Source organism: Homalodisca vitripennis, unplaced genomic scaffold, assembly GCF_021130785.1.
Source record: "Homalodisca vitripennis isolate AUS2020 unplaced genomic scaffold, UT_GWSS_2.1 ScUCBcl_297;HRSCAF=1987, whole genome shotgun sequence".
Taxonomy (NCBI): domain Eukaryota; kingdom Metazoa; phylum Arthropoda; class Insecta; order Hemiptera; family Cicadellidae; genus Homalodisca; species Homalodisca vitripennis.
Genome location: NW_025776429.1, coordinates 155,538 through 181,430, shown reverse-complemented (window position 1 = coordinate 181,430; position 25,893 = coordinate 155,538). Strand labels below are relative to the sequence as shown.

The 25,893-nt window shown below is 32.3% G+C and overlaps 1 protein-coding gene across 3 annotated transcripts in view; it reads left to right on the top strand.

The window, feature by feature from the left end:
- Nucleotides 1-3,520: 3,520 nt before the first annotated feature.
- The window catches only part of LOC124370566 (UDP-glycosyltransferase UGT5-like), a 40,985-nt gene continuing 18,612 nt past the window's right edge, over nucleotides 3,521-25,893 (top strand). Inside the window, exons 1-6 of one of the 3 annotated variants that reach the window (XM_046828859.1) lie at nucleotides 3,521-3,606; nucleotides 8,030-8,280; nucleotides 12,570-13,177; nucleotides 13,916-14,138; nucleotides 18,408-18,627; nucleotides 24,691-24,856. In XM_046828859.1, coding sequence (XP_046684815.1) covers nucleotides 8,043-8,280; nucleotides 12,570-13,177; nucleotides 13,916-14,138; nucleotides 18,408-18,627; nucleotides 24,691-24,856 — 1,455 coding nt within the window. In that variant the 5' untranslated portion in view covers nucleotides 3,521-3,606; nucleotides 8,030-8,042. Of the gene's footprint in view, nucleotides 3,607-8,029; nucleotides 8,281-12,569; nucleotides 13,178-13,915; nucleotides 14,139-18,407; nucleotides 18,628-23,290; nucleotides 23,439-24,690; nucleotides 24,899-25,893 lie in introns of those variants that run through there. The other 2 variants (XM_046828860.1, XM_046828861.1) reach the window with 2 other exon arrangements.

Here is a 25,893-nt window from a genome sequence, read left to right as displayed (position 1 = left end):
TAAAAAAACAAAAAAAATTTAATTTTTTCAGATAAAACAGAACCTTTTGTAATACAGTTTTACAATTATTGTTTTTTAACATCAATCTAAGCAATAGGCCTAATATCAATTTGTATAGGTAAAAAATCCGATCCATCAATATAAACATGTCCTAATTCTAAAGGTTTGCTACCACTCATAGTTGACTATGAAACATGTCAATTTAGAAAAAATATAAGAGGGAATGTTTATTTTTCATGAAATTATACTAAAGGCTTAGATGTAGTGATGTCTCCCCCCCAAAAGTGCAATATCAGGAATGTTTAAAAAAATGGAAGACATTTTTAAAACAAATAATGTGTGTGGTGTTTTTGTGTGACTAGAAAAAATTACATACTTCCATATCCATGTTTCTCATCGCATCATGCTTAGAAGCTTGTGACAGTAAACAGGTGTTATCAACAGCCTTCAAGGATGTGAATGGGGACACCTAAAACCATCACTGGTGTGATGTCTCCAAGTAATCCTGTGGTTAGTATTGATAATTATCACTATTGGTGTGCCAAAGGATTCAGTTCTAGGACGACCGTTGTTTATGTAGACACAAAAGATATCCCTATCATCCCTAGGATATATATCGCCATATACGCCAAACAACGTCCAATCTCTATGTCTCGTCGGTCATCATTCGGCAGTCCTGCGTCTATATAAAGATACATATATAACTGCTCGACTCTTGGCTGATGAAATGGAGACTTAATATAAATACGGCAAAGAGCAAGGTCATCTGTTTCACTAGATGACCAACTTATCCTGCCCAGTATGAAGGTAATCCAGTTCAAGGGGATATGCTTCGGTGGATAAAAAACAGTAAAATATGTAGTAATGGCAAAAAAGACCACTGAAGAATCAAGCAAGAAGATAATGTCAACATGCAGGATGTCCTTTAGAATTAGGACAATTACCATCATATTGATGGATCGGATTTTTACCTATACAAATTGATATTAGGCCTATTGCTTAGATTGATGTCAAAAAACAATAATTGTAAAACTGTATTACAAGAAGATAATGTCTTGAAAAAAAGTCAATGGTGACTCTATGAATCTTATCCTGGCTGTCGAAGAAGAAATCTACATATCTGCAGACCAAGTTGACCAGTCTCTAGACCTTTGCTATCCTAGAGTTTGCCCTATAAGAAGTGGATTCCAAAGAGTTCCTATGACCTAGAGCTTCTCAATTTTCTGAATCGCTAATGAAGCCTCTATAGAGTGACTAAACTATTGATGCAAATTCGATCAACTGTCTCAGCAATGTGCAGTGGACAAACTTCAATACCACTTGACCATTAATACCTCTCATAGAACGAATCAAAAACTTCAGCATCCCCCATCTCTATTGCAAGAATCATTTAGACCCGATAAATGCTCTGACATTGTTAATCCCAAGTCTGTAACCTCCCAGCTCTTACTTAATTAGCACATACTCAATTCATCACTTAATTACTAAACACACCTCACGGGAACTCAGAACCTAATCCCGCTTGGTATTGGATGCATAGCCGCCACACAGCAATTTTGTTTCTTGCGGAAATGATTTAAACAAATAAGACAACAAAATCACAGTCTATTGGCCTGCCTGACTAATCCTTGTCTTTGCATGCACTCTTGATCAACTACATCACTTCTATAAGTTTCTGGAGAGTGACCATTACTCCTCACCTGGATGATGGAATCTTCCCAAATAACCCTAATGTCGTAATTATCATTTTCGTTTTGTTCTACTGTACAAGACCCATAAGCTCATAGCCTTCAGCTGGAGAATGTCCAGATATCCCAACCTCTTTCAAGAAGCCCAATGATAGTAATATCAACGTAGTTAGTACAAACCACAAAGTAATATTAATTTGCACTGAAATCTTGTCAGTATAATAATAGAAGCTCTACAAAACAATAAAAGAGCATTTAATGCTGACAGTTTACTATATTATATTTATAAAAATTTAATTCTTGTCCGAAATATGTTGCTTAACTAAAATTAATGCTCTTGTCAAAAAGAAAATAATAACTATTGATTAATTTTTAAAATAATTCACAATATTATTTTTGACAAGGTAAATAGATAAATAAAGAGAATTGCTATAATATGAGTCATCATAGCAGGATGATAAGATATATTTTAATTTTTATTGTAAACTTTGTGGTAAATTGTAGTTACAATAAACTATTGACAAAGGGTTAGATTTTTATTGAACGGTTAAAAAAGGAAAGAAGTCTATGACTTGATTAACTGTAAGGGTGGTAAGGGTGGCATAGACTTATCTTGTGAGGGCTGTTTGGGGTTTGTAGCCCCTGCATACAAATATTCAAGGTAAATTTTTACTTGTGTTAAGGTAAAAAATATACTAGTAGCTGAACCATTTATTTTTAAGCATAATAGCTTACATATAGTACAAGACTCGTACTTAGTAATTTTTCTGACTAACAAGTCCGTCGGTGATCTGGGTTGACAAATGTAATACAGCCACTGTTGATTCTTCACTTGCTGCGCTTCAGGCAAAAGAGGAAGTAATAGTCATGTACGCCAACCAGTCATCTCTTTGAATGGCTATTTTGTTGTTGGTGCTAGTCATGTATTAGTAACTTGTGTTATTATCGAATGCCAATTAGTAATATTAGTAAAAATATAAAAGTACAAAATCTTTAGTTTACTTATTTTTCTATTTAAAAATATTTGACAGGAAGTCAGAAATGTTGTAATGTTAATCCCTCTTTTTGGTCATCCTAGATATGCTTAAGCTAGTATATAACTTGGTTTTTTTTTAAATGGCAAAATTCCTTAAAATTACTGTGTAACAAAAAATATATACAATTTCCACAGTTAACACTATATGTTACTAGTCTTAGTAGGCCTACAACTGGAATATTGTTGTAAATAGCTGAATGTTTAAGAAGTACAATATTCCCGAAATACTGGAAAATTTACTGTTTTGGTTTGAACACAATTATTTATAGACCTCTATAGGTAACTAATAATAGGTAACTAAACACTGAGAAATTAGTGTTATGGGTGTTATTTCCAGTATTGTTATCTCCGATTAATAAATAGTATATTCCATATTCACATACAGTGTAATGGTTCAAATAACAGAACCAGCCTTTCTCCTTCTTTAAGCAAAATTGTTTTACCTATAATATAACATATAGCAGTACTTATAGTTTTGTAAGACTATAGCTTATATTTAAAGTAATACTTAAATTTGTAACAATGGTACATTGCTTTTTAATCTATCGCTTATTGTTATTTTTCACTAATTATTTAATGCAGTAAAACATGTTAATAACTGGACATTATAAAATGTAAATAAAATTTAGGGTTTAGGCAGTTACATGTATACATTGTACAGGGTTTTTATTAATGAGGCTGAATACAGATATACCAGACTGTTAGGAGCCTTGTTGGTTTCGGCAGTGTTGTGATGGGTGGTGAGGGGGGGAAGGAGATTTTTCGAATCAAACAAAGTTGTGGAGGGGGGAGTAGGCAAGAATACAACCTTGAACCTTGCTGCCTCACTCATTCACACAGACTGGATAGCTCAATTCAATAGGTACTCTTAGATGAGAACAGGTGAGCTTTTATTGTCTACACACTGACTAACTGGCTGACTTAAACTTTACTCTTAATACAAATTGTGTAGCCATTTTGGTCTGCATACTGAACTAATTTATGCTTTTCTTTTTTATGGAACAGTTCACAAGACAAGATTGTTTTAAATTTATTTATGGTATATTTATTAATTCTCATTTGTTAATAGCGAGAGATTGTAAGCTTTAGTTTCTGTTTTTTTTCATTCTTTAATCGTTCTAAATTTGAAGACAATGTGTTACAAAATTTACCAAGGTTATTACAAATTGTAATAATTTCAAAATGGTATGAAATTTGTATTCAAAACAATATAATTTTATGATTAAATGTATAGTAGTAAAAATATTGTAGGCATATGTTTTAATTTGTGGATCTATGTTCACTACAGTAGTAATGAGTTTTTATACTTTTAAGATGTGCTAAATCAAAACATGAAAGATATTAAACTTTAATAATACTCAATCATGCATTCTAATAGGTCTGATCTACAAAAACAAGATCTTCTGAGGAATAAATTATCTCATAACTCCAGTATTATACAATTATAATAATTTTTTAACCTGTAATATTGTGGAAAATGTTTCTTTCTGAAGTGTATTATTAGTAGTCTATCAGTTTTTTTGTTACTACAGTATTAGTATTCGTAAGTGTTAATAAATAATATACTGTAAGTTCTATAAAATTTCCTATATTATATCCTGTACTTAATTTTTAAATTTATACCTAAGCTAATATAGTAAAATTAATTTAAAAACAAACACTCCAATAACACAATTTTTATTTTTGTGAGGCCTTTTGTTTTCAAAGAAAACATCATCAGAGCCACAACTGAATAAAGTGTTTACAATAATATTATGAAAGTGAAAGGCCCCACAAAAATGTATTATTGGAGTATTTGTTTTAAATTCATTAAGAATTTTAATAGGAAAGGAGCTTCTACAATGTATTAAAAATATAGTAAGGTAAAAGTGTATAGGCATTCATTACTTAGATAATATTTATCTTTCTGTTTACAGTATTGATTAGGACCTTTTTTCATATAAGTGACCAAATTTTACAAACTTTCTCAGAGACTTATTTTCACCAGAGACTTTATGCATACAATTACATAGAGTTTATATACTAGAAAGTGTGGGTAGATTAACAGGGAGACATCTGGTAGTCTGTATCAAACTATTTCAGATAGAGAAACGTCTGGTAGTCTGTATCAAACTTTCAGATAGGGAAACGTCTGGTAGTCTGTATCAAACTTTCAGATAGGGAAACGTCTGGTAGTCTGTATCAAACTTTCAGATAGGGAAACGTCTGGTAGTCTGTATCAAACTTTCAGATAGGGAAACGTCTGGTAGTCTGTATCAAACTTTCAGATAGGGAAACGTCTGGTAGTCTGTATCAAACTTTCAGATAGGGAAACGTCTGGTAGTCTATATCAAACTTTCAGATAGTGCAGTTTTTCATAGAACTGTTATCACTCAGCATTGTCAGATAGTATAATTATGAAGATTATGAAAATTGAAACATAAATTGTAATGTAAACAATTTTTAGTTGTTTATTTTACATCACTAAATTCTAAAATTGTTTGCAGAAAAGAATACCTAGATGCAAAAAGAGTTTACAAGAATAAAATGATCTATACTAAATAAAAATTGAAATTGAACACTACATAACACAGTCCTCTTATAACTGCAAAGCAGCATGGAATATCATAAAAACTGAATCCAACTGTAAGAGAAATAATCATGAAACTTTAATAGATTCTACTACTTTTAGTAACTATTTTGTTAATTTAGTGAAGGAAAATTTAAGTTATAGCTATATGAGTTGTGCCTCCAAGTTGGTTAATAACTATGTTATAATTCAAAATACATATGTGATCCAATTAAATGGCATAATATCAAAACAAATAATGTACAAGGACGTAGCCAGCGAGGAGATCCAAGGGGACCGGACCTCCCCAAATTTTTAATGTTTTAAATTAAATTTTTAGTAAACGATTATTATTACTTAAACAATTCAGTATTACTGATATGTACAGCTGAAAGATCGTTCTCAACAAAGAAATGGGTCAAGGATCAAAATGGAGCCTTACTCCACAGGCAAATGAGCATATATACTAGAACATCAGATATACTAAAATAAAGAATTTACAGATAGTAAAGTCCAATAATAAAATCGGTTGTCTGGACCCCCCTCCCCAAATATTTTCCTGGCTACATTCTTGGTAATGTAATAAGATATGTGGCTAGTTTTAGCTTACCATCCAGTGAATACTATCATGGGTTTTCAAGTAAAATTATTAAAGAAATCATTCATATCATAGTGAATTCCCTAACTTTTATGTTTAATAATATGTTTGAATAGGAGATATATCCATAGGTACTTAAAATTACAAAAGTGACACCAGTTTTTAAGAAAGGCAAAAAGTAATGCCCATCTAACTACTGACATATGCCTTTAGTTCCTGTATTCAGTAAAGTATTTGAGTCATGTATAAAAACTAATTAATAGTTATTTTATTAAGAATAAAAGGGGGTTGGCAAACTTATCAACATATTTCAGTGGGAGTGTGGGATAGATCAACCTTTTCTTTTTCAATATTATATGTATTATAAGATACAGGTTGTTTAGAAAATGTTGAGTACGATTTTATATAGGGTTTTGTGGGCGGAGCTTCTTCTATCATTACGTCTTCATAAGAAATTAAATGAGGTTGTTCCCTATCCCAATGAGGGAAAACTATATATATATATATATATATATATATATATATATATATATAAATATATATATATATATATATATATATATATATATATATATGTATATATTCACTTCTCCTAACCAAATGAGGGACAGTAATCTGTGGAAGATACCTCAGAATTGAATAGCCAGCTATAACGGAAGTTCCTAAGTTTGCCAAATGGATTGTTTATAAACCAAGCAGGCAATGAATAAAACTGCCAGATTGAAACTGATAAAAATTGTTTTATTTTTACAGATTTGTATAATATATCATTAATAAAAAGAGGTACTTTTGAATAATTAAATATACAGCTCTACATTGTAACTACCAGCATTTAGTTTCCAAATATGAAAGTTCAAAGCATGAGCCTTATTGCAGTGCCGCTAAATCGGTTGGAGTTTCTTTAAATCTCAGGCTGGGATAACAGTGACTGTTGCAAATTTATCCCTTCTATATCAATACATACAAACGTTTATTAATTATAATTCTTAAAACAATAAATATTTTCACTATGCAATTTGACTTAATGCTAAATCATATGTATACTTATACCCTTATCATTTATTATTATTCAGTTTGTGCGGGGCTGGGCTCCAAAAAATGTGACTGCAAACTTCACATATTTTAAAAATCTATATTATAGTAAGCATTAATACTTTGTGATTGTCTCCAAAAAGAAGCATTTAAATATTGACCACTTCTACTTGTATGTTTTTTTAATTCAGGTACTTGGAGTATAAACATTCTGGAGATCTGAGGGAGTAGTATATATAGAAAAGTATTTAAGGGGAGCAGGCTGACACACTGAGTGGTTTAAGAAGTGTAGAATCCCTCCAAAAATAGAGCCACAGGTATCTTAAGTATAATGGGAAATTATTGAGTTTTAAGACCTCATAAATGCATTGAAAGTTAAAAAAACTACTAGGTGCAATTTTTATGTTTGTTTTTCAAAATTTCGGGGGGGAGGTCTGAGCCTCCTGAACAGCCCTTATATACGGCCTGGACTGACGTGATGTTAGTTTGTATGTACTGTTACCATATGTTAAATAATGAATATGATACACCAGAGATGTCCATTTCACCAAATTGTGATGAAGATATTGACTTTTGGCACTAAAATCCGGAATATAACAGACTTCTGAAGACAAGAATCTCCACGGTTCAAAATTCTTATGAAACCGTAGGACTCCCTTTAGTTGTTTTTTGCTATAAGGCTGTTAATTCATGAAAAATTCATAAGAACTGGTCAATATTAGTTAGTTATAAGGGTACACTTCATTCACCCTTTTAACATATCCTCCATTGATCTTTACCTTTAAATAAGTACATATTTATATGTATTTGCATTACTGATTCATACTTGATAATGACTACAAATTTAATTAATAAAATAATAAATAGTTGTAGTATGAATTATATAAATTACCAGTTGCATCATTTGAACAAGAAAATCAAAATTCTAATTTCTTGAACTAAAAGGATTTGTAGTTACGTTTTGTTATTATTTAACAAATTTTTTTGTAATTGGTTAATTTTTACAGATTTAAAAGCCAGAGATGTACTGTCCTTTGGCAAGAGGTATACCATCACATTAGGTATATTTAGTAAGCAGAACTATTCATCCACCTATGAAATATCTCACAAAAGTTGATATTTTTCAGGAAATCTAACAACATGAAGTCAGTCATCCTGTGGATCCTTCTTTTTAATGCAATAAGCTGCAGTTTCAGTGCCAGGATACTGGCTATGGTTCCTTATCCTGGAAAGAGTCATTACGTCTTTGTCTCTGCCATTCTTAAAGCCTTGCATCGAGGAGGACATCATATAGTCGAGTACAGTCCCTTCCCTCCCAGTAAACCGTTGGCTAACTACACCCACGTGGAAGTCCACACGGAATTCGAAAAGAAATCTCGTGAGTTTATCTAAAATAAATTTAGTGTAGATTTATTGAATATGTCAAAGTTAAAGGTAGAAATATCTTTTAATGTCTCGGTTAAATGTAGTGACGAGTCAAAGTCGAATCCACCGAATCAAAAAAAACACTTTGGATACGAAAATCAATCAACCGGACTCGGTAAACAAACTGGGGAGTTCAGTTGCTCATTTAATTATTGGTAGTACACACCCTCGGGGGGCCCGTCAAAGCTGAATATGGCCCTGAAAATTAACAATTGTCAAAATGATTGTGCTGTACTTTGGGTTCTTAAAACCTTAAATAGATAACTTAATTGATAAGTTATCGCACTTTTGTAAACAATTCTTTGCTTGCGATAAGTATAATCTATATTTAGGTTCCCGCATCGGGCGAGTCTATACGTATTGTCCGACAACAGCTGATTGGCAGTACGCAAATTAACATTAGCTAAAACGTGTTTTTATCGTTCTTTGCCTTTTGGAAACTCGTAAATAGAACCTAACCAATAAATTATCATAATTTTGCTTACAGTTCTGTATTTATGTATGTAAATGCCACGAATCTGATGTTAAGAACAGAGCTGTGGATAGTATTTATAAAGTATCGGTATAAAAAAAAACTTTACTTGAGGATATAAATTTACAAGTAAAGAACTAGAAGTGAAATACTAGAGAACAAGATCAATACTAAAAGTTCAGATACAATTTATTGCTCAAAGTAAAAAAATGCACAATAGATCTTTTAATGTAATGCTAAAAATAACTGTCACGCCACAATATTTACAGCTATCATACATATGTGGTGTATTCTCTTGTAAATAAATTAATACGTTTTTAGTTGCATTGTCATGTTGTCTATGAATATCCAGATATATTGAGTTAGCATTTTAAACTTAAGAAAAACATGCAATACAAGTAATAATACATTTCTTAACTCATAATTTAAATATATTTCAAAGATATGTTAGTGGTGAGAATATTTGTAATAAATCACATTTAATAAACAGTATGAGGTTAAATGTATACATGTCAGATAAAACATATTATAGTATGTGTAGGGGAGAGTGGGGTAAAACCGGGTGGTAGGGTCCAAACCGGGTACCTCACGTTTGGCCTAGCCAGTGCTGCTACGTATCGCCTAATGCCAGAACTAACATCCGTAGTGGAAGGAGAAGCAGAGGACGCCTTGCCATGTTTCTTTGACGTTTTATACAGTTGCTGTGTGTGATTTCGCATTTTAGTACTTTGCCGATTCAACTTTTGGTGAAATTGGATTGCATACTGCTGACCTACTACTTGATAATTATTAAAAGTAAGTACATTATGTGTAGCTTATTTATTGAAGTAAACATAGACATAAAGTCGTTCCAAATCTGTTTGATTTAGCGAAGCTAAGTTATGTTTTTCTCTGAATCGACATGTGGGGTAAAACCGGGTATGACGGATGGGGCAGGACCGGGTGGTACCCGGTTTTACCCCACGTTTTAAGCATTGCGCACCAACAGCTAAATGTTATAAAATTGTATTTATATAAAACTGATTTTAGCCTACATGTCAATTTTTCTATTAAAGAGCAACATCTGAAACAAACATCCGTATTTAGATCAGAACTTAACAGCTGTTACATTACCAAAATAAATAAATTAGTTAACAATTAAATTGCAATTACATATTTTGTTTTTAATACAATTTTTTTGTCACAGTTTGATGCTGAAGGATGCCTAGAACATACATCAGGAAGACCAATCGGCAGTCATGGGATCAGAATAGTATGGAATCAGCCATAAAAGAGGTAATTTTAGGCAATATGGGATATCTTAAGGCCTCCAAGTTATTTCAAGTCCTTCAGTCTACTTTAGAAGATAGAGTAAAAAAGGCAAAACAAAATCAGTTATCAGCTACTGAGGCATCTGCGTGGATTAGGACACTACAAAACAGTTTTCACTGAGGAACAGGAAAACTTACTAGTTGAACATATTTTGCTCCTAGAAAAGAGGCTTTTCGGCCTTACATTGACTGATGTCCGTAGATTAGCTTATGAGCTTGCTGTGCAAAATAAAATTAAACATAAATTTTCTAATGAGACAAAACTGGCAGGTAAAGACTGGCTGTATGGGTTTTTAGCGAGGCATAAGGAGAGGGTTTCTCTGAGAGATCCCGAGAAAACCTCCATTGCAAGAGCAATGGGTTTTAATAGACGATCAGTTTCAGCATTCTTTGACTTTTTGGAGGGCCTAAACAAACAGTACAAATTTTCTCCCAGTTCTATATATAATGTAGATGAAACTGGTGTAACGACAGTACCCAACAAGCCTTCAAAAGTATTGGCCCTAAAAGGTAAAAAACAAGTAGGCTGCATAGCCTCAGCTGAACGAGGAACCTTGGTGACAGTTGACATTTGCATGAGTGCGGCAAGGAATTTTATGCCCCCTTTGTTTATTTTTCCACGAAAAAGGGAAAATCCACTGCTAATGGATGACGCACCTCCAGGATCCATGGCTCAGTACCACGAAAGTGGCTGGATGCAAACTGAAATATTTTTATTTTGGATGGAAAAGTTTGTTGAGTTCTCCAACCCATCCCAAGAAAAACCAGTTCTGTTGATACTTGATGGTCACTCAACTCACACTAAGAGTATTGAGCTTATAAACTATGCCCAAGCTAAAAATGTTGTTCTGTTATGCCTCCCTCCTCACTGTTCACATCGCATGCAGCCTTTAGATGTTACTTTCATGGCCCCTGTTAGTACATTTTACCAACAGGAAGTCCGAAAATGGCTAGCTCAGCACCCAGGCAGGCCAGTGACGATTTACCAAGTGTCTAAGCTGTTTGGCAATGCTTTTCTCCAGGCGGCAAACATGCAGACCGCTGTGAACGGATTCAAAAAGTCTGGAATTTATCCTTTTGACAGGGATGTGTATCCGGATTTTTTATTTACACCAGCAGAGACAACAGACAGGACACCTCAAGAGGCTTTAAATCTCCTAAGTCCTCAACCTCCTGATTCAGAGGCAGTAGGCCCACCTGTAGCACCACCAGAAGGCCTAACTGAAAGTGATAGTTTTTCACAATCCACACCAGACAAGGTTGTTCACCCTTTTGATGAACCATGTTGTTCAAAGACTTTAGATCCCATGCCCAAATCTGGCCAATGTCAAGTGTCACCTGAACAACCAATTTTCATTGTTTCACCAAGAGATATCATCCCACCACCTCACTACGACCGAAACAATACCAAAAGAAGCGATAAACGAAAGGGGAAAACTGCTATTTTAACTTCCTCGCCATACAAGAGAGAGTTAGAGGTCGCATTACAAAAAAAAAGAATGAGGGAAAGATGGTGAAAAAAAGAAAACTCTTCGAAGGTAAAAGAGTACTAAAAGAAAAAAAGAAAAATGGGCAACCAAACAAGAGGAAGTTTGAAAAACAAAACAAAAAGGCAACGGTGTCAACTAAGAGAAATATTGATCAAGAAGATTTATCTAGTGAAGATGGGTTTCAGGAAGATCTAGGCTGTATTTACTGCAACGACATTTACTCAAATTCTAAAAGCAACGAAGGCTGGATACAGTGTTCAGGATGCCTAGGGTGGGCACACGAAGAATGCTGTGGTTCAGAAGAAGACGATAACTTTATATGTGATTTGTGTAAACCCTTGCAAAAGTAAAATGACAGTTCAATTTCACTTAAAAAGGACTGAACAAGTTTTTATTTTTACATAGAATAATTTTTTTACATAAGAAATTAATTTCATATATATATATATATATATATATATATATATATATATATACAAAAAAGTAGCTACTTTATTTTCAAACCAAACCTGTTACATTTAGTTCCAATAATAAATCTGTATATCAAAAATTGTAGTTTTTCATATTTCCCATATACTTACCATGTGTACCCAGTTTTACCCCACTGGTAGGGTAAACCGGGTAGTTTCACTTTTTTTACTATAAACTAAGTAATTAAAACATCTTTCGTGTCATTTGATATTTACAGCCATATTTTTATACATAACTAGTCTAAGATTACTAGTAATAATTTTCATTCATTTCTGCCAAAAAACTTAGATTTAGGAAGCCGTCAAAGACTAGCCACCCGGTTTTACCCCACTCTCCCCTATGTGTGAGATGTGTAATAAGGTTATAGAATAGACAAAAAAGTGGATATTGTTATGCAAATTGAGGCTAGTATAGGATTAATATAGTCAGTGAATATAGCTGAATATTTACCACTGTTAACAATGTGCTTGTACCAATTTATTGTGCTTGCCTGTTCCAGAAAATTGGACTTTCGACCAATTTGCACAAATACTCAAAAAATCCGATAGCATGTGGCCCAACCCTTTCGAATTCATGGATGTCTGGCACAATATGAAAGCAATTTGTGAAGAAACTTTTCAGCACGAGAGTGTAAAAAAACTTATAAACTCTAATGAGCACTTTGATCTTGTAATAATAGAGTCCTCTTTCGGACAAGAATCACTGTTGGTGTTCGGGAACAGATTTGGAGCACCGACAGTCACAATGCAGGGATTCTCAGGTATTCCTGCTCTGAATACAGATGCTGGCAACGCCTTGTCTATAGCTACCATTCCTGAAATGACTTTAGTTGCGACAGACAATATGACCTTTGTGCAAAGACTACTCAACCTTTTATCAATCACATGCTTTCTGCTACTCTACTACAACTATCAGTTGCCCATCCAAGACAAAATCCTACAAGAATACTATATCCAGGATGCACCCAGCATTGGTGAACTGGTTGGAAATGTCTCTCTTTACCTCATCAACAGCCATCCTGCTGTTGAGTATCCGAGGCCATACACTCCAAATATCATCCCCATCGCAGGCATCACTATTTCTCCTGACAGAACACCACTTCCCAAGGTAATTTCTCACCTTCATCTGTCTGTACATTGTAATGCATACTTAAATTCCTCCAACGGCCATATATTGCCTTGATCACAATTCTAGATACCCTTATATAGTACATAAAATATTATTTATTTCTAAATAAAGGCCTGTTGAGCTAATAAGAGTATGGGTAAAAATTTTGAAAAAAGAGAAAAAAGTTGTTCTCAATAAATAGGTTTAGTCAAGTATAGGCTATATTGAATTTTAAACCTGAAATTCAAGATGTTTTAGTAATTTTTAAGGATCTGACAAGTCCTTCTTAAAATCATGTTGTCTGCCCATCTGTGTGATAACTTTTGACACATAAGATCTTAGAGTCTTAAAACTTGGTCGAAGGATGACTCTAGTAAGTTTTGGATAAAAACTTTTTGATAGACCTCAAAATGAAAGACTAAGTTAAAATTCAAACTATTGTACATTGGTTTTATGGATAATCAACATCTATGACGGCAATAAGAAAATCATGGAATAGACAAATGTGTAAACAAACTGAGTACAATAATATTACATTTTTGTGACATAGAAACATGTGATAAAGTTACTTTGTTGGATTGGTTTGTAAGACTTTAATTATGTTCTAATGGGTACTTTGATCTTTGTTCTGGTTTATTGGCTCACTAATCCCATACTGTGAAAAATAAATGAATTCTAACCAGAGTTTCTAAATTTAGATTATGAGTGAAAAACAGTAAGTTAATAGTTTTTATCCAGGATCTCAAGCAATTTATGGATGACGCCAAGGAAGGAGTGGTGTACTTCAGTTTGGGGACAGTTGTGCCAGTTCATGTCCTTCCAGAGAAGCTGCTTCAAGCATTTGTCAGTGCTTTCAAGAAACTGCCACAGAAAGTTGTTTGGAAAATTAATCTCGACAGTATTCAAAATCTTTCCAAAAATGTGATGCTCACAAAATGGGTACCTCAACCTGGAGTGTTAGGTGAGCTTCTTAGCAACCTTGTATGAAGTGTCTGAAGCAAATGTTTACATTTTTTGAATTTCAATTTTGTATTTTATAAAACATTTACATACTTGTATTATTTTCATATTTAAACTTATTACTTTTCATAGCAACATTCAAAAGTAGTTTTTATTAATCACTAGCGGGCCCGGCGCGCTTTGCTGCGCATTTCAATAATTTTTTGCAAAAGTTGCTCGCGGCTTCGCACGCAATTTCCCGTTGAAAACAGTACACTATATTCACTTATTCTTTTTCTATCACATTCTAAACATTGCTGAGATAATTGATAGTCGTTCCATCGTGAGCCTCTTGGGCGTATTATGAAGGTATGTACCATATTCCTGCCTCTATCTAGCTGTTACCCACGGCTTCGCACGCAAATCTTAAGAACCGAAGTCCTTATATTACTTAGTAAATTTTTTTTTTTACTATAATAAATTTTAGATTAAATTAGTTATATCTCCGATGCCACGATTGAGCTTGCTTTGTTGTCTCGATCGAGAGAATATGTACACACGGAGTTTTGAGAACCATACTTCTGTCAAAAAAAACAACTAAGGTTGATTTTATAACATTCTTTATATTTGTAGCCAACGTAAGATAGTAATTATGATATCTGCATTACTCTTCTGATCAAGCATGAGCATGGTTTATATTAAATAAAATATTGCAGTTAAAGGTGAATTTTTACGTCAAATTTGAATTGTATTATCTGGATAGTAAAGTCTATGTTTAACAGTGATTGCAAAAACAGTTTAAACAAAATTTGTCGTTTCTCTTAAGCTTACTCTATGCTTTAAAACTATAAGTGTAATATATGTTTACAAAGAACAGCTGATTAAAAATTTGAAAAGACGTTAACATATGTTTGCTGCAATGCATTTCTTATGGGTATTTCTGTAACCAGTGGGGCGGAATCCTGAATCGGGAAAGGGATGGGCATAGCTTATAAACCTTCTCCGTGGAAAAATACATATACGTACAAATTTTCATCATGATCGGTCCAATAGTTCACGATTCCATAAAGGACAAACATACAAACATTCATTTTTATATATATAGATATTTCAGCTTTATAATTTAGAAGGAAACTACACTCCTTGCAGATTGGTCTAACTTCACTTCTTACAGATAGATCTTATCATACTGTTAGCAAAAATGTAGCCAGGGAAACATTTATTTTTTGGGGGGGGGGGGTTCAGACAACTGATATTTTCCCGTAGTGGATAGATAGACAGTAAGGCTCCATTCTGTTCCTTAAAAACTACTTGACCTGTTTATTCGAAACGATTTTTCGAATTTAATTGGTGCTAATTGTATCAAATAAATAAATTGCGAAACGTTTCTTTAGTCACACTTATGACCTGAAACACACAAAACGCCTGATTGGATTGTCTTCATTTAGTACATGTAAAAGTCATGACCATTGAAAGTTTATCAACATTTTCTTTTTTAATATACTTTTCTCAAATTTATTGAATCGGAGACTCCTTTGGTAATTGTGTAATGTTCTACATCACCAAAATACAATTTCTGTTACCGTTTAGGTCTTTCTTTACTCATGCAGCTCCTTGTTCACACATCTCATGCTCTCTATCCTCGTAATTAGTTTTAAATTCTTGAAAAACTCTTATAGTTGGGTTTATTGAGTTTTTTTGTATTTATGGCACAAAATCATATAATAATAAACTTGATTTAACTCTTAAACAGTACATACAACAAATATGTACTGTTAAAGATACTGATAAAGATTATTTACAGTCTATGACACTAGCATATTAACAATTTCTGGTTAACAGAACACTATTCTGTTCTAAATTAAAATAGACAAACAAATTAAATTCCTCCAAGGCAAGCCTGTTCAGAGAATTCTCACATCAAATGTAAGTAATGTTGAGCAGCGGAAGTAAATTAAAACAAATACCAATTTTAGTACAAAGTATACACATGAAATGAAAATGTTGATTAAGCTCCATTGAATGAATAGCTCATGTTATTGATAACATATCATCCACTTAAAACAAAAGAAGAGTGGTTCAGAGTCTAATAAAAAAAATCAAGAGTGCAAGGAATACACTAAAATGTTTTGAAATAAGAGTACAAACAAACAACAACAAACTAAATACAGTAATTAACAATAGTGATACAGACGCTAACAGAATATAAATATGATAAAAAAAGTATATATGTATATAATATAACAGACATAAAAGATTACTGAGAACAATTTGTAAACATGTATATTAATCATTAAATTTTCAAAATCATCAACTATAGACAACAATCTTTTTAGATCTTTAGTAAACGAATGAACTATTGTGTTTAATAAAGTGGAACCTTTAAATAAGGTGAAATATGGTTAAACATTTGAAGTCCTAGAAAAGTTATTGATTTAGTCCGATAAGAGATTTTAGGTTTTGGAACTAAAAAACCATTATACCTAATCATTATCAAATGATTATCAAGCATTATACCTAAGTACTTTATTGAATTTACAGTTTGAATCTTGTGGCATTTGATGCAACTACTGTTATTTTCAATACAATTAAAAAATGTATAATTAATTACAGTTTGTAAACTAATTTGCCCCTAAAGTTGAAATTCATAAAAATTGTTTTGCTTCAGCTCAATATCATGGCATTTTTAACAAACCACAATTTGAGCATCTTCAAATCAGAACTAACCTGATGCTATGGCATCTACTTCTTTACCAATATAGAAAATCATCTCAATTCTCTCTACTTTCTCAACCTCTCAGGAATCTTTGGAAAACATGTTACTTTTTAGTAAAACAATTGACCTACTGACAAGTTAATCACAGTATTAAATTAAAGAATATGCAAGGGTTATGTTACAGTATGTTTTAAATTATTAGTCAGTAAAGATTAACAATTTCTATGATGATTCTAAAAATGTTTAGTACGTTTAAGACACTAAATATAAGACACTTAGCTTTGGAAGGTTAATTTCAAACAAGTTGGTTAACTGTTATAATATATTTTTAAATTTTTAGAGCTTTTTTGGTAAGGAGTTATATCTCCCTCAACCCCCTTCCCCCCTTAATTATGCCACTATAGATGTATAACAAAAAATATAAGCATTTCTCTAGTTGAAATTTTAAATTTATAACAATGTAGTTTATTGGAAATTGGTCTAGCGTACCTAATCACAATTAATTGTGATCCAAATATCAATTGTGTCGTTATCACGTATACCATAACTCACAAATCAATAGGCTCTTCAAATTATTAAGCATGTGTAGTTACTGAAGTCTCAGAAATTAGATAACAAACTGCATGTAATTTTACATAGAATCTCGTGTTATCTCGCAACCTTTACTTGGAAAGGATTGTGCTATCTAATTTTACAGTTTGTTCCTCAGATGTTTCAAGATTAAAATAACTAAAATCTAATAAAATACTGATTAAATACCATGCTTTCACAAATAGACTTGCTTTTTCAGAGGTACTTTCTATATGAAATGACTGCAGTGTCTCAACTTCAGAGCTCCACCACATGGCGCTTAAATGTTTTAAGAACAACTTAAATCTTACAGGCAAACTCCGTGGACTTTGGAAATAATTTTGAATGTATTTTTATAATCCCTAAACTAGATACAGTAAATTATTATCTTAAGGAAATCATTCGTAAATCCAATTTTTATACTGATCATTGATTTTGCATTGGTGATTTGAAAGCATGAGACTAGAGAAAACATTTTTTTCTTAGACTTAAATGTTTTTCAAAGACAATGTAATTCTGTAATTTAATAGAATTTAAAATAGCAAATTTGTTGACTTGATCAATATATTGTTTACAAAGCTGTTTTTAAACACATGTTAACAACTCTGATTGAATTTCTATATTTTATAGCATACTACATGATAGTTTAAGAAATAGCATGAACCATTTTCATAATCACGGAATGGAGAAAATAAGTGCAGTACACTATTCCCAATCTACTTAAAATTTTCAGCCTCAGATATCTATGTTACTCTACAGTAAGTTTAAATATGATTAACGTGAATCTTTACATGCATTGAGTAAGACTGAGAGTGTTAAACTTTAAACTTTTCAAAAGTCAGTAGTAGTTTGGTTTTCACAATTTCCACTGCATGAAGTGAAATGAAGTTGTAAAGTAAGAAAGTGTATTTTAAATTTTGAGATTATTTCATGTTAAGTATTGTAATAGTGTTGTAGCCATTTCAAAATTGAGTGTTCAAGCTTATTCGAAATTTGAAATTGCAGCTCACCCCAACTGTGTCTTGTTCATGACACATGGAGGAGCATTCAGCCAACAGGAAGCCATCCATGCAGCAGTACCAACTGTTGGTATTGCATTTTTTGGAGATCAGCCCGCCAATGTCAAGTTTGCAGAGCACTCTGGTATCGGTGTCAGTCTAGCTTTTGATAAAATTTCAGAGGAAACTATCTCTACAGCAATTAACAAGGTTCTGAAAAATCCTAAGTAAGTAAATAATAATTTATGAATCATAATATGATTTCTTTGTAATATGAATAATGTTCTTAGAATAGAAAATAGAATTTGATTGGTCTATAGTTGTAAACTACGGCAGATACCTTAGTGTGCATTAGTCTTATGCACCAGTTAAGATCACTCAGTATAGAGCCGCAGTGAAGCTCTTTTTATCATCCAAGAATTAAAAATTTTAACCTTGCATGTAAATACATTGTAAGTTAACTTTGACAGGTTTCCTACGTATTTCTCATGTAGTCTAACTTTTAGGTTTCCACTTATCCAGCCCATGTCTCAGACATTTAACAAGACTAATTAGGCATTCTCAGACAGTATCAAGTTTGTGTTTACGGCATATTTATCAGTTTAGCACATAACTGGCATACCGTATCATATTAAACGTACAATCCTAACATTCATTTTGCATTTGTTCCAATTTATTTGAATAAGGATTTTGTAACAATATGTCTGAATTGAAGAACGAATCGATCTTCTTTGGTTTATTGAAGACAAATCTTACATATAAGTGAAATTTAAGTTTAAATTCAGTTGTGAGGTTAAAACCTGAAATGTAGTTTTCCAAGAAAGATATGATGTCTTTCTTGACATCTAATCTCAATTTACCAAACAATATCGGAAATAATGATAATAGGTCTGTTTCTGTCAAATCTTTATCAGTTATAATGCTTCATTTTGTTACTCTCTACTTATGTTACTTGAGTCAGCTGTCAATTTGTTTATTTTTTCTTACAAATTTCAGTGTTACCAATCGTAAAATGAAATAACTTAAATCCTTGTATTCGATAGAAAAGACAGTTTAGACTGTGCATCTTGTTTCTTGTGGCAAAACTGCAAATTATTTGGTAGCAAGTAATGATGTAACTAGGACTTGGCTTGGGAGGGTGTACGAATCTGATTGAAGAGCACATCACACTGGGGAGTATGGAATAAATCTAAATTGGAATTAATTAGATAAGCTTAATTCAAGTTTAAATATTTATTTATTTAGAACAAGTTCTATATGTGAATATGTTTAAACATATCAAGGGATTTTGGAGGGTTCTATTTCCCAAATGCTCCCTCTTAGTTACACCAGTGGTCACAAGATAGTAGGCCTAGTGTCAAGTATTTTGTTTTGCCGCTCACAGTGTGACAATAAATGCTCATTGAATTAGGCCAGTGGGAACTTATAACTAACACAGCTGTTGTAATCCTATATCATGATAGTCCAATATACAATTTTAAACACTCAATATTTTTATAATATAAAACTTACATTTACGGAAAACCATGAAATCACCTCTCCTTAGCTATACTGCAATAAATGTTTCAACAAGCTTTTCTGAATGTTATCTTTTGTAATTCTAAAGTAATAGATAATAAAATTAATTAAAATTATTGTTAATTTAGATAACTCAGTCATAACACAACATCAAGAATCAAGAATCAAGAATCAAGAAGTTTATTGCAACAAAACATTCACAGATTTTACAACTTCAGATGTTGTGTGAACAGGTTGCTTGTCAATAATAAATACTAAATCTGTAATACAATTACATCAGAATAAAACTTACATTACATTAAAATATTACAAACATTTAAAACATGTGATCGTAAAGACTGTCATGTAAAAAACTCAGTTATGCTATAGTAAGCTTTACTAATTAGTAGACTTTTAACTGAGTTCTTAAAACAAGACATTTTAAGCTGCTTTAAATGAGGAGGAAGCTTATTATAAAATTTAGTTCCCATATAACTTGGTGAACTTTCAAATAATGTTAATTTGTGTACAGGAAATTGCAGTCTATCTTTAAAACGGGTGTTATACTGGTGCTCATGTTGCTTTATATTTCCTGAATTTAGACGATTATGAATAAAAATTAAACAACTATAAATATACAATGATGGAATTGTCAATATTTCTAAATCTGTAAATATTTTTTTACATGAGGTTCTTATATTCAAAAATAGCATGGTTCTTATGTATCTCTTTTGAATTTTGAGGACAGAGATAATGCCAGAGCAGCTGCCCCATATTTGTATTCCATACTGTGCTAGTGAATAAAAGCAAGAATAATAAACTATAAGCCTAGTCTTAATGTCTACCAACTCCCTTAATGTAAACATTTGGTAGCAAGCTGAACTCAGTTTTTTGTTTAAGACATCTATGTATGGTCTCCAGGACAAATTTTTATCAATAAGGAGCCCCAAAAATTTACTAAAATCTACAGCAGTCAGAGTTGTATTCTTGAAATTTATCTGAAAATTTGACAGGGTCTTGCTTTGCAATGTTTGGAATTTTACAATTTGAGTTTTATCACTATTTAGTACAAGCCCATTATATGTAAACCATTTTTCTAAATCTATGAGCGAATTAACAATTTCTGATTTAATATGTTGTCCTCGGTTACATTTTACTAGGGATGTAGTATCATCTGCATACAATATCAACTTATTTTTAACATTATAAGGCAGATCATTTATAAAAATAATAAATAATAAAGGACCCAAAATAGATCCTTGTGGTACACCACTACATATGTTTGCCCATGATGATGTATGTTTTATGCCATTATTGTTGAGTAATATTCTTTGCTTCCTATCAGTAAGGAATGATTGGAACCATTCCAAAGGCTTACCTAAGATTCCATAAAATTTAAGTTTACTTACAAGTAATGAGTGATTTACACAGTCAAAGGCCTTGGATAGGTCACAGAAAATACCAGCAGTATCCTGCGACCCATCCAAGGCCTCTAGAATTTGCTCAATCATTTCAGATGCTGCCTCAATAGTGCTGTGGCCAGAGCGAAAGCCATACTGATTTTTACAGAGGAAACCATTGTTTTCTAAATATGTACATAATTGCTTGTGGGCTATCTTTTCAAAGACTTTTGATATGCTAGGTAATATTGACACTGGCCTGTAGTTGTTAGGGTCTTGCCTTTCCCCTTTTTTAAAAACTGGTATTACATCTGCATATTTAAGTTGCGAGGGAAATTGACCGCACATGAAAGAGTGGTTAATAATTAAAGCCAGAGGTTGTGAGATGTAAAACGCAGAAGCCTTCAGCACTTGCACTGGGATCTCATCCCACGCAACGGACTTTGTGTTCCTCAGACTCATTATTACTCTATGGACTTCTTGTGCACTAACATTTTTAAAGACAAATGAGGCTTGCTTATTACAATTAAAGTTACTTAAAAGTTGAATCGCAGAGTTGATCTGTGGGTTTGCACTAATTTTATAAGTAGTATTTACAAACATAATATTGAGGTGATGAGCAATGTGCTTAGAGTCTACACAAATTTCATCTTTTATTTTGAGTCTTGTACAGTCTTGTTTTTTAGTCGTACTAATACCTAACTCTGACTTCACTACATGCCACACAGCTTTACTTTTGTTTTTGGAATCATCGATATATTTACAGTTATACATTCTTTTAGCAGCAGTACAAACTTTTTTAAAAATGTGTTTGTAATCTTTTACATACTGAATAAAATTTACATCATTGCTAGATTTAGCTATTTTATGTAGTTCCCTTTTTTTCTTACTTGACTCGATTATACCATTTGTAATCCATCTCTTGTTTTTTAAAATATTTTTAGATCCACATTTAGCTTTGACAAATTTATAAGGGAAAGAAGATTCAAAACATGTCTTAAAACTGCTAAGAAAACTATTGAAATTCTCCTGCACAGTGCTTAATTGACAAACATTCCATGATGTATTACTAATACAGTCAACCATACCAGCAATATTCTGAGCCGTAAATATCCTTTTTCTAGTGGAACCTTTTTGTGCTGTAAAATCATTCTTACAATCAACTGATATTAATAAGGCTCTATGGTCAGATAAACCTAGCTCAATATTTAATAGTTTACTTTGCTTAACTCTATTATTGGTAATAATGTTGTCTATACATGACATAGTTTCTTTAGTTACTCTAGTTGGCATTTTAAAATTGTAAGTATACCCATATGAAATCAGTAAATTTAAAAACCTATTTCGTAAATTGTAATCTCTGCATGACTCCAAAATATCAATATTAAAGTCTGATGTTATATAAACCTGGTTTCTTTTAGATTCTCTTTTTAGTGCCTTAAATAGTTTTTCAAGTTTAATCAAAAAGCCATCTACATTGGACTTATTTGTGTTATGATAAATTGAAATAACAAGTTGGCTCTCATTAGGGATTGCTATACAACAACTCTCAAAAACGAAATCTTCTTTGAGAGAAACAATCAAATCATTTCTTTCAATAAACTGTGTACCTTTTTTAACTAAAATACAGGAACCTCCTCTAGTACTACTTACCCTAATATAGTGAGAAGCCAATACAAAACATTCAAAAGTATTCAAATTTGATAGCTGAGAGCTGTTCAACCAGTGCTCATTGAGACTAATGACTTTAATGGGAAATTTATTTACAAACATTTGTAATTCTGTTAACTTTGTAAAGGACAGAAGACCTTGAACATTGTAATGAAGTAACCAGTTATTTCTATTAACAAAAGTATTTTCTAATATGTCTAAGTTATCAATATAATTCTCATAATCATCTACATTGTACATTTTGTCTAAAACTAACTTCAACTCTGTAATACTATTTAAAATAATTTTATTACTATCGCTACTCATCATTTTTGTTTTAAAGGGGGCCAAACATTTAGGTTTAAAGGGTTGGTTTGATTGACATCACTGACACTAGAGAGCCTATCCGAAGATGTTTGTTTCTCCTTCTCTTCAACTGGTAGTGGCTCGGAGCTTGAAGTGAGATCCAAGATGCAGGTTACTTCAGTGGATTTCAGGTTACTTCATCGTTTTTATATCATTAAGAACCTTTATTCTATAGGACAAGTTGCATTATAACATTAACAGTCAGTCAAATAATTAGCTAATATGATAAGTTAAAATTAACAAAAGAGCAAATACAATTACAACAAATTTAAATCTGCAATTTAAAAAACCTGGAAATTGTAGACACACGGGGATATTAAAACAGTCTATATACACAACTGTCACTGCCACAACTCAGTCTAAAGTACTCATCTTAAGTTCTTGAAAGGCAAAGATATAATATTCTGTAGTAATTCATTAAATAACTTAATGCTCTGATAACTAAAACTAACTTGGGTGCTACTGTACACGCACCTGACTATACTAATGACTTGCGTAGAATACCTAGAAAGGTTATGTTTGATGTACAAAACTTTATACATATATTTAAAGACGGCAGAGTAATAATCCCAAAGCTAATAAATAGTGGACTACAATGTGTATCTACTGAAACTTTAGAAATTAAACACACAGTACTTTTCCTGCAGGAAAAACACTTTACTTGGTAACCTAACATTATCTCACAAGGAAACAGCATAAGTTAAAATTAGCATTGTAGGTCTTCAACATAACATTAGGCATAACACTATCTTTTAGGGAACGTAGTACTCGTTTGTAGTTTCTTGGCAAAACAAGTAGCAACACTGTTACCATAATCATGCAACTTTAGATTAGGTTGTAATTGATTTCTAGTAATTTAAGAGAAGCATCATCCTCGTTTATGCAGCCAAGCTTAAACCGTCAGACTCGAGACCTTATCCACAATTAAACTTAATTTATCTGCCAACACCAATTAAAAGTAGAAATGGACCCTTCATCACCTACTTTACCGAGATTATAGCATTAGAAGTCTTAACACATAAACCCAGATCTTATAAAAATAAAAGTCAATTTGCTTTATCAGAGACTACAACACATGGCAGGTCATTAATATGCATTGCAAACAGATGGCTCCCAGAATTGACCCCTGGGGTACATCATAATATAGGACCTTTCTGCTTGTGGAGAACTCTCCATTAACATACTCCGACTGAAGTCTGCCTTCCAAACATAGTTTTTAAAACAAGAAATTTGAAAATTTATCTACCAAGACAATATGGGCTACAGTGTCAGAAGTCTTAGACATGTCAAAGGATCTAAAGATCACAATGGCTTAGAATAAAAAGATTATTCTGTATTGGTCTACATATTTTCAGAGATGACTATGTTTTATTACAGGTACAAAGAGAATGCTCAGAGACTATCTCGCATATTTAAAGATAGACCAATGTCCCCGGCTGACTCGACAGTGTTCTGGGTGGAGTATGTGCTGAGGCATAGAGGAGCTCATCACCTGAGATCTGCAGCCACACAACTGTCCTGGTACCAGCTGGCTCTCCTGGACATCCTGGCAGTTGTCATGGCTGTCATTGTCATCCTGTGTTTGGTACTGTGGAAATTATTGTCATTAGTCTTTTGTAGGAAAGGACAGAAAAATGTTTCCATGAGTAAGAAGAAAAACTGATCATCTTGGGTTAATTTGGTGTGGAAGTGTTAAACTTCTTGTCACATGTAATTATGAGATGGTAGGAATCAGCCTGTTGTATTGGATTTAAATCGGAAGACCCATTAGCAGGGAAATGTAATGTATCAAATGAGACGCCATTCGGAAGTCTCTGTGGAAGAAGTAGACAGTAGACAGTAAAAAAATACTTTACTTCAAGAAAGTTTAAAATACTTTTAAACAAACAGGTCATAGAGCTCACTTTTAAATACTATTAACAGAAGAAAAGAAATTACAGCATACATTATTAGTTGTCACCCAGTATTTTTACAATATTATCAGTTCCTCACTACATCATAACTTTCAAAATTCCACAAAGTAATAACATGCATTTTCTATGTTTAACAGAGCAAGTATCTGAACAATAAATTCTGTGACAAAATATTTACTGTACAGTAACTGTAAATTTTAAATGAAATATCAACAATAAATAAAATACTAATACAAATCAACAATAGTTTTTATGGTACATCTAATGAACAAATCTGCAATAAATAAACAAATACAAATCAACAATAATATACTGTAAATAACTGCAGATCAACAACAACATACAGTAAATTCTAACAGAAATACCAACAATAACTATGCAAAATTAACATTAAATAAATATATTTATAGTGCTGAACAAAGTTTAAAACTATTTACTAAATATAAAATTTAGTGATACATAAACTATGCTGCAGAGATGCAGACTAATACCATTATTAGATATTAATTTCATTTTTTGAGAATTGCGAGGGAATGTAGCTGGATAACATGGTGCTAATGTCTGATGTAGGATCAGGACATTATCGAGTGACTTGCAAGGAATAAAAATATTGTTTATTATGATGTTTTTAAATAAATATTTTATATATCATCACGATACATATTTA